This window comes from Passer domesticus, chromosome 6, assembly GCF_036417665.1.
Source record: "Passer domesticus isolate bPasDom1 chromosome 6, bPasDom1.hap1, whole genome shotgun sequence".
Lineage (NCBI taxonomy): Eukaryota > Metazoa > Chordata > Aves > Passeriformes > Passeridae > Passer > Passer domesticus.
Genome location: NC_087479.1, coordinates 6,066,525 through 6,080,993, shown reverse-complemented (window position 1 = coordinate 6,080,993; position 14,469 = coordinate 6,066,525). Strand labels below are relative to the sequence as shown.

The 14,469-nt window shown below is 49.9% G+C and overlaps 1 protein-coding gene across 1 annotated transcript; it reads left to right on the top strand.

Annotated features, from left to right (window-relative positions):
• Positions 1-2,426: 2,426 nt before the first annotated feature.
• LOC135302034 (inositol 1,4,5-trisphosphate receptor-interacting protein-like 1) lies at positions 2,427-5,450 on the top strand. Its single transcript, XM_064422598.1, has 2 exons — positions 2,427-2,463; positions 2,766-5,450. Exon 2 carries the CDS (start codon positions 2,769-2,771, stop codon positions 4,329-4,331), a length of 1,563 nt encoding a protein of 520 aa, XP_064278668.1. The 5' UTR covers positions 2,427-2,463; positions 2,766-2,768; the 3' UTR covers positions 4,332-5,450.
• Positions 5,451-14,469: the final 9,019 nt, after the last annotated feature.

The window sequence follows — 14,469 nt, the reverse complement described above, 5'->3', positions numbered from 1 at the left end:
GGGCAGGGACTCAAAGGCCGCAGGAAGGTGCCCCTGGAGAAGGCCCTGGAGAGCGCTGGGGCCAGGAGTGCCGCCATGAGGGCAGCAAGCGGGGCCTGGCCCGTCCATGCCTGCGGCAGGGCGTGGGGCGGGCGCTGAGGCCCTGCCAGCTGGAGCTGGGAGCTCTGCAGGGCGGCCGGCAGAGAGCCGTGGGCTCCCGCAGCTCTGCGGCCCTCATGGCTGAGGCAGCTGCCCAGGCACAGCCGGCTGGGGACACGCGGCCGGCCCGGGGCCACCTGCATGGGGACCCTGCTCTGGGGCCAGCCCAGGCCGCAGCAGGGAGCAGCCCATGGGGCCGTGCCCGGCCCGGGAACGGCTCTACCCGGGACAGGGCTCCGGGAGCAGGGCAGCAGGGCCGCCAGTGCCAGCCACAGTGAGAGCGGGGCACACACGGCTGCAGTCACAGGCAGCATCAGACAGGAACCTTCTCACTCTCTGCAGCTCCCAGACTGGAGGGTGAGCCTGGTGCAGGTCAGCCTCTGCTCCCAGGAAACAAGGGAGAGAACAAGAGGAAACAGCCTCAAGTTCTGCCAGGGGTCGGCTTAGATTGGGTATTGGGGAAAAATTTCTTCTCTGAAAGTGTTGTCAAGCACTGGCACTGGCTGCCCATGGAATTGGTGGAATTGTCATTGCTTGAGGCACTTCAGGAATGTCTGAAGGTGGCACCTGGGCACATAGCTTACAGGTGGACTTGTCAGTGTCAGTATCGTGCCCTCTGACTTGATGGCAGACACAATGTGGGGCGGGACACAGCCCAGATGCTGGCAGCTGTGAGGTGACTCAGCCACACAGATGAGTCTTCCACCTTGGCTAGCACCAGTGCTGGCAGCTGAGCCACTGGCAACATGCCATCTTACCCTACTGCAGAACCCTTGCAGAGTCAAGCTGTGGCAGGGGAAGGCGGTGGGTGGCTCTCCCAGCTCCTGAGCACAAGGTGAGAAAAGAGAAACTCTGCTACCCAGCAATGTCTTCAACTGACACATCGTAACGGGGGGAAAGAGAGGGGCAAAGGCACAATTCTGAGTTCCATCTAGGCAGCACTGAGAGTGGACCACTCCAATCCAGATGTGCAATATGGCAAAAGCCACAGGTTTTGCTGTGGGGGACAAAGCTCCAAACAAAACACAACCAAGGCCCCAAACGGCGACGTTTGAATTTTCTGTGATTGATGGCTGAGAGAAGCAGCTGTATTGTCCTGATTGTGTCTTCTCTGCACACTCATCATCCATACTGGTCTCAGGGGTCTCCAAAGCCAGGTTATCATTTCTTCCAGCCTGTGCTGAGTCCAAAGAGCCTTGGGGCAGCCAGGGCTGTTAGCAGGAGAGCTGCTGAAAGGCACCGCCAGCTGTGCAGCCTTCCCCGCCAAGGCTCCAGAGACACAAGGGCAGAAAGCTGTGGCCAAAGCTGGATGGCTGCCGAGATCCATCCCCTCTTCACAGGGTGGCCTTGCAGGATAGCAAAATCCACATGGACATCCGGGCTCATTCCAGCACTGACTTTCCCTCCAAACCTTCCAATTTTCTACAAGGAAAAATCTGGTTTTCCCTTCTGCTTGGAAGAGGATGAATTCCCTTGGCTGATGTATTTGGCACAAAGGTTCTCCTCACATGGAAACCCTTCTGGACAACGTGAAGCGCTTCTGCCCATCCAGAACCCATTTTGTCCCACTGGGTGGTGGGAAGTGCAGTGCAAATGCACCACCCTTCTCTCCTCTGCCAGGAGCTGATTTCACAGCCCAACAGCCTGACACGATTCAGATGAAGGCAGGTTGTAGCTAAGTGTGGGCCATTCTATCAGCCCAGGCAACAAACAATATGAGCAGAGAAAATGGCTTCAAGTTTTGTCACAGGAGCTTTAGCTTGTATCTCTAGGAAATATTCCTTCAACAAAAAGGATGTCAAGCTTGGCAACAGGCTGCCTGGGGAAATGGCTGGGTCACCACCCTCAGAAAGGTTTATAAGTGGTGTGCATGTGGCATTTGGGGACCTGGCCGATTGGAGCGGTAGGCAGTGTTAAGTTTGCAGTTGCACTGCGTGATCGTGAGCGACTTTTTCAACCACACTCAGTTCCATATTTAAGTGTAACTCAACCAGTGAGGAGTCACAGGTTAGACTCAACGACTCTCCACGTTGCCTTCCAACAGGGATATCAGTGAGCTTGCCAAGGAAGGGCAGATGAAAATAATGGCAAAAGAGACAGCAATGGCAGTTCTTTGGAAAAGCTTCAGTCAAGGGCAGCCCTAAGCAGAACACCTGGGCCACTCTGAGTGCCTGAGCCAGGAGATGGCTCAGGGGAAAAAGGGTGGGATTGGCTGGATTGTGACGTGCTGTGACACGTGTGACATCATGGGGGACGTGTCACAATGGGGGCAGCTGAAAATAGGCCTCAGCAGGTGACGCTGGGCCTGCGTTGCCTTGGCAAGCGGTGAGTGCACACGTGGCGGGGAGGCTGGGCTGGGAACAAGGGCTGAGGCAGAAAAGCTGCACCTGGGGCTGGCTTCTCCCTCTGCATGCAGGGACAGCCCCTCCTAGGAGAAGCTTGGGCAGGCCACAGGGCTGGAGCTGGAGCTGCTGGGGCAGTGCGACAGGCCTTGCTGCCTGCATGCTGTCTGTGTGGGGCCCTGTCCTTCCTGCGCCCAGCTCCCTGAGGATCCTCTCCTCCCCCCAGCAGCCAGTAGCTCTCTGCCTCCCCACCCCACTCATGGCATTCTCTCCCTCCTCCTGCAGACCATGGATCCCATGGTATTCCTTTTCTTGGTGTTGAAAAGCCTCATCCAGTACCCACAGCCCGTGGCTGACGGTTTGGATGAGGAAACACGTCTGCGCATGGAAGCGCGTGCCAAGCTCCTGGAATGGGAGAGGCTTCAGTTGGAGCAGGAGGTGGAACAGCTCACCCAGGAGCAGGGGAAGCAGGTGCAGCTCTTGCAGCTCTTAGCTGTTGCTGTGCTCCTGGCCCTTGTCTTGCTCCTCTGGTTCATTGGGTGGAAAAGCAGCCAGAGGAGAGAGGAGGATGAAGAAGAAAACCATGGTGCCAATGAAGAGGAAGTGCGCAACGTTGGGGCAAATGAAGAAGACAATGTTGGACATGAACATATCAATGCGGCTGCAATTGCAGAAAACAACGATGATGTTGCAAATGAAGTCCAAGACGAAAATTATGATTTGGACAATCAGGTTGGACAAGTTATAATGGAGCGCATCCAGTGGCCTGTACAAGACCTGCAGAGAGGCTGTGAGTGGACAACTCAGCTCATGGATAATTATACAATTTTCTTTGGGCATGTCTTGTCCAACAGCTTCTACCCAGTCCTGCAACGAGCCATCGGGGTGGGCAGTGCCTTTGAAGGCTGGAGTCCCCGTGAGCAGGATGTCGTCTACAGCGTGCTCATCCCCATGACTCCTCCCCGAGGCCACAGCTTCCACCTGGAGCTGGAGAGTGAAGAGCAGAGGCACGTGAGGAACTTCCGTGTCCGCGTGCAGCTGGAATGCACCTGCAGCAGGGAGCAGCAGGCTGAGGACATGCTGTGTTTCCTGCACCACCCCGAGGAGGAGCTGAGGAGCAATCAGGAACCCAGCCTCCTAGACACCCTGTGCACCGGCTCCTACCTCGATGTGCAGAAAACTGCCCTCTGGTTCCACCAGTTGGTGAGAGCAGTCTGGCCAGCTTTGCCTCAGTCTCACAACTGGCTTTTAACACTGCTGCCCTCCACACGCTCCTGCCAGCTCAAGGTGACCTACGGCAAGGAAATCTTCAGGATTGAGATGCTCTTCGGGGTGCGGAGAGGTGACTCAGCCGTCTTTGTGTGCAGCCAGCCCAGAGAGGCCTACACAGCAAACACAACCTGGCCCGAGTCGTACGCTGTGGCAGAGGTTGAGTTCTTCCAGCACATTGCCAGGCAGGCCCCCCCTGACAGCCTGCACCTCAAATGCCTGCAGTTCTTCACCCGTCTTCCGCTGGGCTTTGGCTTTTCCACCTACACCATGAAGACCATTGTCATGCACCTGCTCAATATCAAAACCGTCTCAGCGTGGCGCAGGAGGAACCTCCTGGAACGAATGCTGGATATCATCAACAGCCTGTACGTATGTGTGCGAGCAAAATGCCTCAACCACTTCATTGTGGGCAACCAGAGGTTTCCTCAGGACATCAAGTTACCCGCTGATGTTCAAAGGGCTGAGCCATACAATGTCCTCCATCGCCTGGAGCAGCAGCCGGATGCCCACAGCCATGCGCTCTATGAGTACGACATTCTAGAAAAGTGGTTCAAAAGAATCCTTCTTGGTGAGGATTGACCCAATGAAGGGGAGGAGTCATGGCTATGAGCACAGAGCTGTGCTTGTGCTGCTTGCAGCTGGCAGGAGAGAGCCAATTTGCAGTCCTCATTTGGTGCTTTAAGGAGAAGTGGACGCCTGCAGAATCTGTGGCGAAGGTCCCACTGCCTCTCTGCCGCCTCAGCATGTGCAGGGCCACGGGCGGGTTTGTTCTACCTGCTTGCATCTTTTCATTTTCTAACACAGCCCCCAGACTGCATTGAGCCCTGCTCGCCTAGGAACTGTCTCAGTGATGAAAAAGCACATGAAGAGAACACGTGCCGGGCCAAAGTCTACAAACCCTACCTGCGACTTGCAGTTTTTCCTGGCCGTTGAGAAGGACCAGAATGTGGAGCATGAAAGAAGTGGGCACGTGGGACAGGGAAAAGGAAAAAGAAACGGGAAAGAAAGACCAAGAAGAAAAATCAGCACTGCTGGCCCAGGATCAGTCAATGGATGGATCCTCTCCTTCTTCCTGGAAGGGACACCTTTACAGCAGCATTGGACCACCTGTGTTGGAGCTGACCTGAAATTTTGTATATAGAGGAATCTAGATTTTTATTTCATAGGCAGATATATTTTGTATTCCTATTGTAGGATATAATATTTATAAATTATATATAGAAGTTAATGACCATAATACAAAATGTTATACTAAAATGAATAATATGAAATATGCAAAATATGTTTTTAAGACATCACGATAAAAAGTAATTTTAAATAATTGAATATGTAATTATGTGAATAGTAAGAGTAGAGTACGTATATAGTGTCAGTATCTGTTGTGACACATATTGTTGCTCTTAGCACGTTTATGTCTGGAAGGTTTTCCATAAAATAGAGATGTTTAAAACAAATATTATATACCTAGGATATATACATGCTTTATAAATGTTATTTGAATATATCTGTACAATATATATTATATGTTGCATGCCTATAATATATTATATATATGATATAACTTTTATACACATGTAAAGACATATTTAGTCTCGCTATCTGTTGTGAGCCATATTAATGCTCTAGAGTTAGGGCATTTATGAGCAGCAAGCTGGAAACTGCTTTCCTCTTGTTTCAATAAAATGCAATTCTGCAAAATTTGGAGGGTGCAAGACTTTATTGACCTCAGCCAGGCCTATAGTAGAGGTAGATGCCACACACCCTGGGCTCATGAACAGACTCCTTGAAATCAAACGGAGAGTGCTGCTATGGCTCTATACAGAAATTGAGCCCAGCTGCCCCCAGCCCCTCTGATCACAGAATCCCAGAATGGCTTGGCTTGGAAGGGCCCTTCGAAATGCTCTTGTTCCAGCCCTGCTGCCAAGGGCAGGGACACCTTCCGCCAGGCCACGTTGCCCCAAGGCTCATCCAAGCTGGCCTGGAACACTGCCAGGGATGGGGCAGCCACAGCTTCTGTGGGCAGCGTGGGCCAGGCCCAAGCAGCCTCCGCGGCCAGAATTCCTTGCCCATCTCCAGCCTAAGGCCGCCCTTCCTGTGTCAGGGGGAAGCCGCTGGCCCCGGCGCTGTGCCTGCAGGCCCTTGGCAACACCCCCTCTGCAGGTCTCTGGTGGCTCCCGGGCAGGGACTCAATGGCCGCAGGAAGGTGCCCCTGGAGAAAGCCCTGGAGAGCGCTGGGGCCAGGAGTGCCGCCATGAGGGCAGCAAGCGGGGCCTGGCCTGTCCGTGCCTGCGGCAGGGCGTGGGGCGGGCGCTGAGGCCCTGCCAGCTGGAGCTGGGAGCTCTGCAGGGCGGCCGGCAGAGAGCCGTGGGCTCCCGCAGCTCTGCGGCCCTCACGGCTGAGGCAGCTGCCCGGGCACAGCCGGCTGGGGACACGCGGCCGGCCCACGGCCACCCGCAGGGGGACCCTGCTCTGGGGCCAGCCCAGGCCGCAGCAGGGAGCAGCCCATGGGGCCGTGCCTGGCTCGGGAACGGCTCTGCCCGGGGACAGGGCTCCGGGAGCTGGGCAGCAGGGCCGCCAGTGCCGGCCACAGTGAGAGCGGGGCACACACGGCTGCAGTCAGAGCCTGACTGCCCTGGGGCAACCCAACAGGCAGGCCCCACGTGGACAGGCAGTGTCTCTTCCCATCCTCTTTCTTCCCATGGGTCAGAGTCTGCCTTGATATATCCTGGGGCCTACCCTTAACCGGGTGTAGCACCTTGTACTTGGTCTTTTGAAACCATATGAGATTTCCATGGTTCCACTCCTTGAGCATGTCCACATCTCTCTGGTTGGTAATCTGTCTTTGAGGTGTGACAACTGATCCATTCTGCTTGGTGACATCAGCAAATCTGCTGAGGATGCCCTTGCTCCCTTTTTCTACAGCATTATTGAAGAGATAAAGAATCAGTGCTCCCAGAATAGACACGAGGGACACCACTGGTCACCCATGTCTGTCCTGACTGTGAGCTGTTGACCTCTGGAAGCACCGTGCATGCAATTTCTTATCCATCCTGCAGTCCAGGCATCAGGTCCATCTCTCTCTAATACAGTGAAGATGTTGTGGGGATCATGTCAAAGGCTTTACAGAAGTTCAGATAAATGACACCTGTAGCCCCTCCCTTGTCTCTTCAAGTACTCACTCTGTCACAGAAGGCTACTGGGCTCATGCTTAGCTGTCCCGAATCACCTCCCAGTTCTCCATGTGCCTTAGCATAGCTTCAAGGAGGATTTGCTCTGTGATCTTCCCAGGAACAGAGGTGAGGCTGATGTGTCAGTCATTTCCAGAGTGTGCCTTTCTACCCTTTTTTAAGATGGCTGTAGTGGGTTCACCTTGGCTGAATGCCAGGTGCTTACTGAGCCACTCAATCACTTCCCTTCCGAGTGGGACATATGAGAGAAAATCGGATGGAAAACAAGTACTCAGTTGAGATAAAGATGTTGTCTAAAGTGAAAAAACAGAGAGTTTGTGCACGCAAAAGTAAAGGAATAAAAACATTTAGTCTCTGCTTCTCATAGATGAGCGATGTTCAGCCACTTCCCGGGAAGCAATCAATTTCTCTGTTCTCTGGTCTTCTCATTTCCTCTGAGATTATTGGGCCTATCAAACTACACATGTTAACAGAGCAGAGTGATACTTGCTAAGGAGAGCTCTGTTCAGCTTAGAAACCCAGCCGTGAGTGGCCTCTAGCTGGAGCCAGAGGTTTATGTATTCCACTCTGGTCCTGTGCAAGCATAACAAATGAATGGCTGCAGACATTCTTGCCCTCTCCAGAAGGTCAATCTTCCCTTTTTTCTAGTTGGTTCCTAGTCTTGTTAAAGCACTCGGAGCAGGGGAAGAGGGAAACAGCCATTTCCAATTGTTTGGCTCCCACCGATGCATAAAGGATGGGAATTGTCCACAAAGTACTTGCTGGTTTTCTCTACTCCCCTCTAGCAGTGGTTTCTTTCGGTTTCTTTCGTATGGTGATTTTTGCTTTTGTGGGGGTGATGCAAAATGCAAGAAAACAAGCAGAGCCAGCAATCAGACTGCAAGTTAGGTCACTGCAAAGAAAAGGGGTTAATCTCCCACTCAGCAAGCAAGGGTTAGATAAAAACTTGTCTGTGTGGAGTGTGGAATGCTGCAACAGGTCCCAAAGGCCTGAGCACAGGGAAGGGAAGAGAGCTGGGAAAAGGTCTGGAGATCAAGTCTGATGAGGAGCAGCTGAAGGAGCTGGAGGGGCTGAGGTTGGAGAAGAGGAGGCTTAGGGTGGACTTTCTTGCTGTCTACAACTCTCTGACAGAAGGGTGGAGTAGCCAGGTGGGGGCCAGGCTATGCTTCCAAGGAACAAAGGAGAGGACAAGAGCAAAAGGCCTCAAGTTCTGCCAGGCGAGGCTCAGATTGGGTATTAGGGAAAAATTTTTCCTCTGAAGGAGTTACTAAGGGTTGTCAAGGTTGCCCATAGAATTGGTGGAATTATCATTGCCTGAGGCACTTCAGGAATGTGTGAATGTGGCACCTGAGGACATGGTTTCAAGGTGGACTTGTCAGTGTCAGGTTTGTGGTTGGACGCTCTTAGAGATATTTTTCATTTTAAACAATTCCATACTATTGTGATGGGGAGCTGGTTTTAATCTAGAGTATTTTGTAATCTAATTTCATAAAGTCCTTAATAGCAACTTCAGTCTAGTGCTCAACTTTATGCAGCTGCTTTTCCCTGTGCTCTCCTCATCTTCACCTTCAGCCTTGGGACAGGAGAATTTGCTTTGGTGGGATCAGTGGTAGTGGGAAAGCCTCGTTCCAGGAGGTTGTAGGTTGTTTTACTTCTGCCAAGGTTGGAGCTGCCTCCAGAAAAGTCTGTGATGTCTCTAGTCCCTATTCACATTCTCTGACCATTCTGAGGTGAGTTACAGGCTGCAAGAGATATTGGTCAAGCTGAAGGCAGATCACAAGAAGCACTGATATGAAACCCAGCTGAACCGAGCAATAGATAAAGTCTTAGTCACATCAATCCCAGGCTGTGTTTGCCAAGCAGATGAAAATGACACGAACACAAAACATGTAGGCAATGGTGGGAAAGTCGCTCATTTCCAAACAGTATGCTTCTAGAATCAGGCATGTTTCATGGAACAGTGAATGGAAGAAGGTGGTGTGCCACTGTTATGACCCTATGTTGTTTCAGTGTCATTGATCATACAATGGAGTTATTACATTATTATTATAATGTGAATTATACATATTTAAAACTACTGCAATATTTTTCAAGGCTTTATTACATTCAGGCAAGGCTTTGCCCAGCTGCCAATGGGAGCAGATGGCAACAGAAACAGCCCATGCATGAAGAAGACTTCATTTGCTGAAGTCCCTTTAGCTTCCCCTCCTGACATCCTGCTGCAGCCTCTGACTGATGGCAGGAAGAATGTGAGGCAGGACACAGCTCACATGCTGGCAGCTGTGAGGTGACTCAGCCACACAGATGAGTCTCCCACCTTGGCTAGCACCAGTGCCGGCAGCTGAGCCACTGGCAACATGCCATCTTACCCTACTGCAGAACCCTTGCAGAGTCAAGCTGTGGCAGGGGAAGGCGGTGGGTGGCTCTCCCAGCTCCTGAGCACAAGGTGAGAAAAGAGAAACGCTGCTACCCAGCAATGCCTTCAACTGACACGTCGTAACGGGGGGAAAGAGAGGGGCAAAGGCACAATTCTGAGTTCCATCTAGGCAGCACTGAGAGTGGACCACTCCAATCCAGGTGTGCAATATGGCAAAAGCCACAGGTTTTGCTGTGGGGGAAAAAGCTCCAAACAAAACACAACCAAGGCCCCAAACCCAAACAGTGACGTTTGAATTTTCTGTGATTGATGGCTGAGAGAAGCAGCTGTGCAGTGGTGATGGTCTCTTCTCTGCACACTCCTTGTCCTTGCTCATCTCCGGGGTCTCCAAAGCCAGGTGATCATTTCTTCCTGCACTTTCCTGTGCTGAGTCCAAAGAGCCTTGGGGTGGCCAGGGCTGTTAGCAGGAGAGCTGCTGAAAGGCACCGCCAGCCGCGCAGCCTTCCCCTCCAAGGCTCCAGAGACACAAGGGCAGAAAGCTGTAGCCTAAGCTGGATTGCACTTGAGACTTATTCAGCTTGTCTGTCCTCTGGCACCCTTCATGCTGGGCAGTGTAAATCTGAGTTGCTTTCACAAGGAATTCAGGATTTCCCCAAAGTGGGGCCTTGCTGAAGGCAAAGGCCAGGGAAGGGCTCCCACTTGTGCTTTCTGTTCCATGGAAGGCCCCAGAGTAAGAGGGCATTTCTCAATTGCTGAGATCCCTTCTTCACACTCTGGCCTTGCAGGTCAGTAAAATTCACATGGACATCTGGGGTCATTCCAGCAATGACTTTTACTCCAAACCTTCCAATTTCTACAGGGAAAATTCTGACTTTTCCTTCTGCTTGGAAGAGGATGTATTTCCTTGGCTGATGTATGTGGCAAAAAGGTTCTCCTCACATGGAAATCCTTCCAGGCAACCTGGAACTCTTCTGCCTACTGACAACCCATTTTGTCCCCCTGGATCATGGGAAGTACAGTGAAAAAGCATCACCCTTCTCTGCTAGGAGCTGCTCTCACAGCCCAAACCTTTCCCTCAACACTGCTAATACCAGGCAGTTCCCACATGGCCAAATTTTGTTCCCACCCAAGTTTTGCAGTGGGACACTTCAGGACATGTAGTCTTCCAAAGCGTCTTGCCCCTAGGAAGGGAGTTGGACTTTGTGAGATGGCTGTGGGAGGTCACTTGAGGAAATACTTTCAAATGATCTTAAGCTCCTTAAAAAAGGAAATATGTAATGTTCAGTGGTGTTTTCTGGTTTAGAGCTAAGTGACTGAAGTGCAAGAGCTAAATGGGACTCTCCCTAATAGAAATATGAAATAATTTATCAAAAGAAAGATTTTTGGTTTTGAGAACTATGTCTTCCAGAGAGGACTCCTTTTGTGACATATCCCTTGCTCAATTCCAACTTGCTTCAATTTTTTTCTCCCTTCTCCCCCCGGATGGCAACACAGCTGTTGGCTTGGGATGGAAATTGCTTTGTATCACCTGGTGAAATCCTTCTCTGAGGGTAGAAGGACCTTTGCACTACTGCAGTGGTCCAGAGCATCAGCACCTGAGTTTAGCATTCTGCTGTGACTGTGGTCTTTGTAAAACTCTCACTCCTGAGCCCTTGAGACTCATCCTCAGCCAGCCTGACTCTGTGGCTTCCGAGGGTGACTGCCCAGCTCTGCCAGCTGGAAATTTGCTCCTCTGACCCTACATGTTTCTCCCTGTCTCACAGGCATGAGTGTTTACAGACACACTCCAAAAGCAGCTCGGAGTTGGACACAGAGCCTACTACAGCATTCATCACGAAACAAACACTGAGTGCAGCGCTGTAAGGCACTTAACTTTCAGTCAGACAGACATTAGGTTTATGAAATCTGGGCTGTGAAAGCACTAGTGGTTTTCTAACAAAATGTAATGTTCATTGCCCAAGACTCCACCCTTTAAACCAGGATCTCTGCAGACACAGTCCCAACTTTCCCATTGCCTCCACAGGCAGAGGTTTTGGCTGAAGAAATGCAAAACTTTTCCCCAGAGTGGTAAGACAGCAGCTCCCTTCCCCCTTTCAGCTGAATTCCCACTGCCAAACAGGTTTTCAGCCCCCTCCTTTGGCCCAAAGCATCCACGTGTATTTGTGTTTTGAACTTTGAAGAAAATGTAAAAGGACTTATTTTATTAACAGCCAACAGATACTTCAAAGCAAAAATGTAGTGGAGAAATTAATAATTCTGCACTTTCAAAGTGAGATTTATTATGATTCCTAAAATAAGTTTAAAATTAACCAAAAGCTAAATTAATCAATCACTGTTCTGAAATAAAGTCAGAACTTCAACGGAACATATGTGTACTGGTAAAATTAAATGCAAGGACATCTAATTTTCTTCATTTAAGATAATATTAAAGTAATGTGTTGTCCCTTAGCATCTCAATGTATTGGGGAAAGTGTTTCCCTTTAACAGAAAAGGTTTTGTGTGATAATGCTTTCCTAGATTATTGAAAAGGTTTTATTTCCCTTTTTTTTTTTTTTTTTTTGTGTGTGTGTGTGTGGAGGGGTTTTCTAAACAGACAAATTAATTTCCTCTGAGAAAATGCCCACTTTCTGTGTTTACCAGGGCAAAGAATGCCATTGTTTGGGGAAAATGGCTTTGATGGGAATTTGAATTCAGGGGCAGGGCATTAACATTTGCTGAGCTGGATAACAAGTGGGACAGAGTTTCACCTAAGAGGTTATTCAGATTCTTGGTGGATTTTTTTCTATTGTTCTTCCACGTGAACAATTGGCCAGAAATTGACAGGACAATGTGGTCAGCTTTAGGTGCAGCTTCAAGAGTGTTTTGGTTTTTTTTAATAACCATCACTGCCAGTTGCTGCTTTGGGAGCTGGTTTCCAGAAGCTCACAGGAAGATCGTAAGATACACTCTACTTGCTACTGTGATCACAGCTACTGTGAGCAGACAGAACCCATTCCACAGGTAGGACTGTGACCAGAGCAGCTCCCTCAATATCCCAGCCATGTTTTCTCAGCCCATTTTCTTGCTTGTGTGCCTGGCTGAGCAAGGATGCTGATTTCCCAGCTGTGGCCACACATTCTGCATTGGCCTTGGACCGCATCTGCTCCTTTCAAGTTATTCTCACTGTGTTATAACTCTGTTTCCACTGATGAGTACATTCTGTGTTTTTCTCAAACCATATAGAACCAAAAATCTCACTAAGCAGAACAGCTTTGCCTTTTTCTGAATTATTTGTACGCAAAATATGCTTCGCCCCAAGGGCTGGAAATACTCAGCTTCCCCTAATTAACAGCTGTCTAATGCACTAAAGTGGCTTGGAATACTTTTATTTTCTGTCTGCCTTTGCTTTCATTTCAAAACCACAAAATCTCTGACTACAAATAAATGACAGCTTTGCACTGCAGGGATAAAGCGCCTGGACAAAAATGCTGCAGCAATATGAAAGGGAAATTCAAACATCAACATCAAGTCCTTAGACACCTTTGAAAGAGTTTCCTGTTTTGCCAATCCTTTAGGGCCAGGCAGTGAATTCATGCAGAGCTTGCTCAGAGTTTACTGACATGAGCAGGCCAGCTCACGGTGGGGACAGCACGTATGCCAGTGGCCCCTCACTGCTGCAGACAGCCAGCTGAATTTACAGCAGAAACCCACCCCAAAACAGGCTTCTTGCTATGAATCTCTTGCTAAAATTGGTCAAGAGCTTCAATCACCTCAGCTTCCAGAAGATGGGGCTGTCCTTCCTCTCAGTATCATCCTGCCTGGTGGGATACTCATCTCATTTTTCACTCATAGTGCTCAGCAAAAAACTTAGAATCACATTATTGTTTAGGTTGGAAAATATGTCTAAGATCATTGAGTCCAACTGTTACCCCAGCACTGCTAAGCCCACCACTAAAGCATGTCCCAAAATGCCACACCCAAACACCTTATGAACACCTCCAGGGATGGTGACTCAATCATGCCCAGGACAGCATGTTTCAATGCCTGACTATCCTTTCAGTGAAGAAATTTCACCTAATATCCAATCTAAACCTCCTGCTATACAACTTGAGGCCATTTCCTTTGTTACTTGTTATCTGGGAGAAGATACTCACCCCACCTGCCTCAACCCTCCTGTCAGGGAGTTGTGTAGAGTGAGAAGGTCCCCCTTGAGCTCCTTTTCTTCAGGCTGAATCCCTCCAGCTCCCTCAGCTGCTCCTCATCAGACTTGTTCTCCAGACCCTTCCCCAGCTCCATTGCCCTTCCCTGGACACTCTCCAGCCCCTTTATATCTTTCTTGCAGTGAGAGGTTCAAAATTGAGGGGTACTTTGGTACAGAGATTGTTTGCACATGACTGTCCTTCCCTAGCCCACAAATCACTGTGTCCTGTTTGCATGGGGTGCTGCTCTGGAGCTGGGCTGAGCAAAGATGGTGGTGTCAGCCCAAAGAGAGATTAAATGATTGTGGAGGAATTTCTTTATCACCATTCTGTGTAAATAGAGATTAGAGACAGAAAATTTTCCTTACAGCTGTGCTTCTGCAAACAGGAGGGAATACAGGGCCAGGCAGTATTACGGAGCCAGCTTCAAGTGTGTTGTTGCAAATCCAAGAGGACATGGACTCATTGTAGTATCCAGGTAAAGTGAGAGTGGTAGTGCAGCTCTGCCTGTAGTGCATTCCTCCACTGGCAGTGCCTTGGGGAACAGCAATGCACCAAGTTCACATTGCCAGGTTTGTGTTAGTCCCAGCTGAGCCTCCATGACCTGTCCTTGAAGGCAGGTCACTGGTGTTTGTCCTCCAGGGAAAGGTCTCTGTAGGCACTGGAGTTGCAGGATCCCTGAGGAGTCCCCTGTAACACTTTTATCTCTAGCAGCGTCCCAGACCAGGCTGGATGGGGCTCTGAGCCTCCTGGTCTAATGGAAGGTGTCCCTGCTCATGGCAGGGGGGTTTCAAAAAAATGGTCTTGAAGGTCCCTTCCAACCCAAACAATTCTATGATTCTATGACATACAGATGAGAGCAAGCAGCAGCTCTAATTGGAAGTTCAGTATTTGAAATGTTAGTTGTGATTGTTTTCTCAGATAAATTGCTTTCCTTTGGGGTGGGTGGCTAATTTTGTGCACTGAGCACTAAA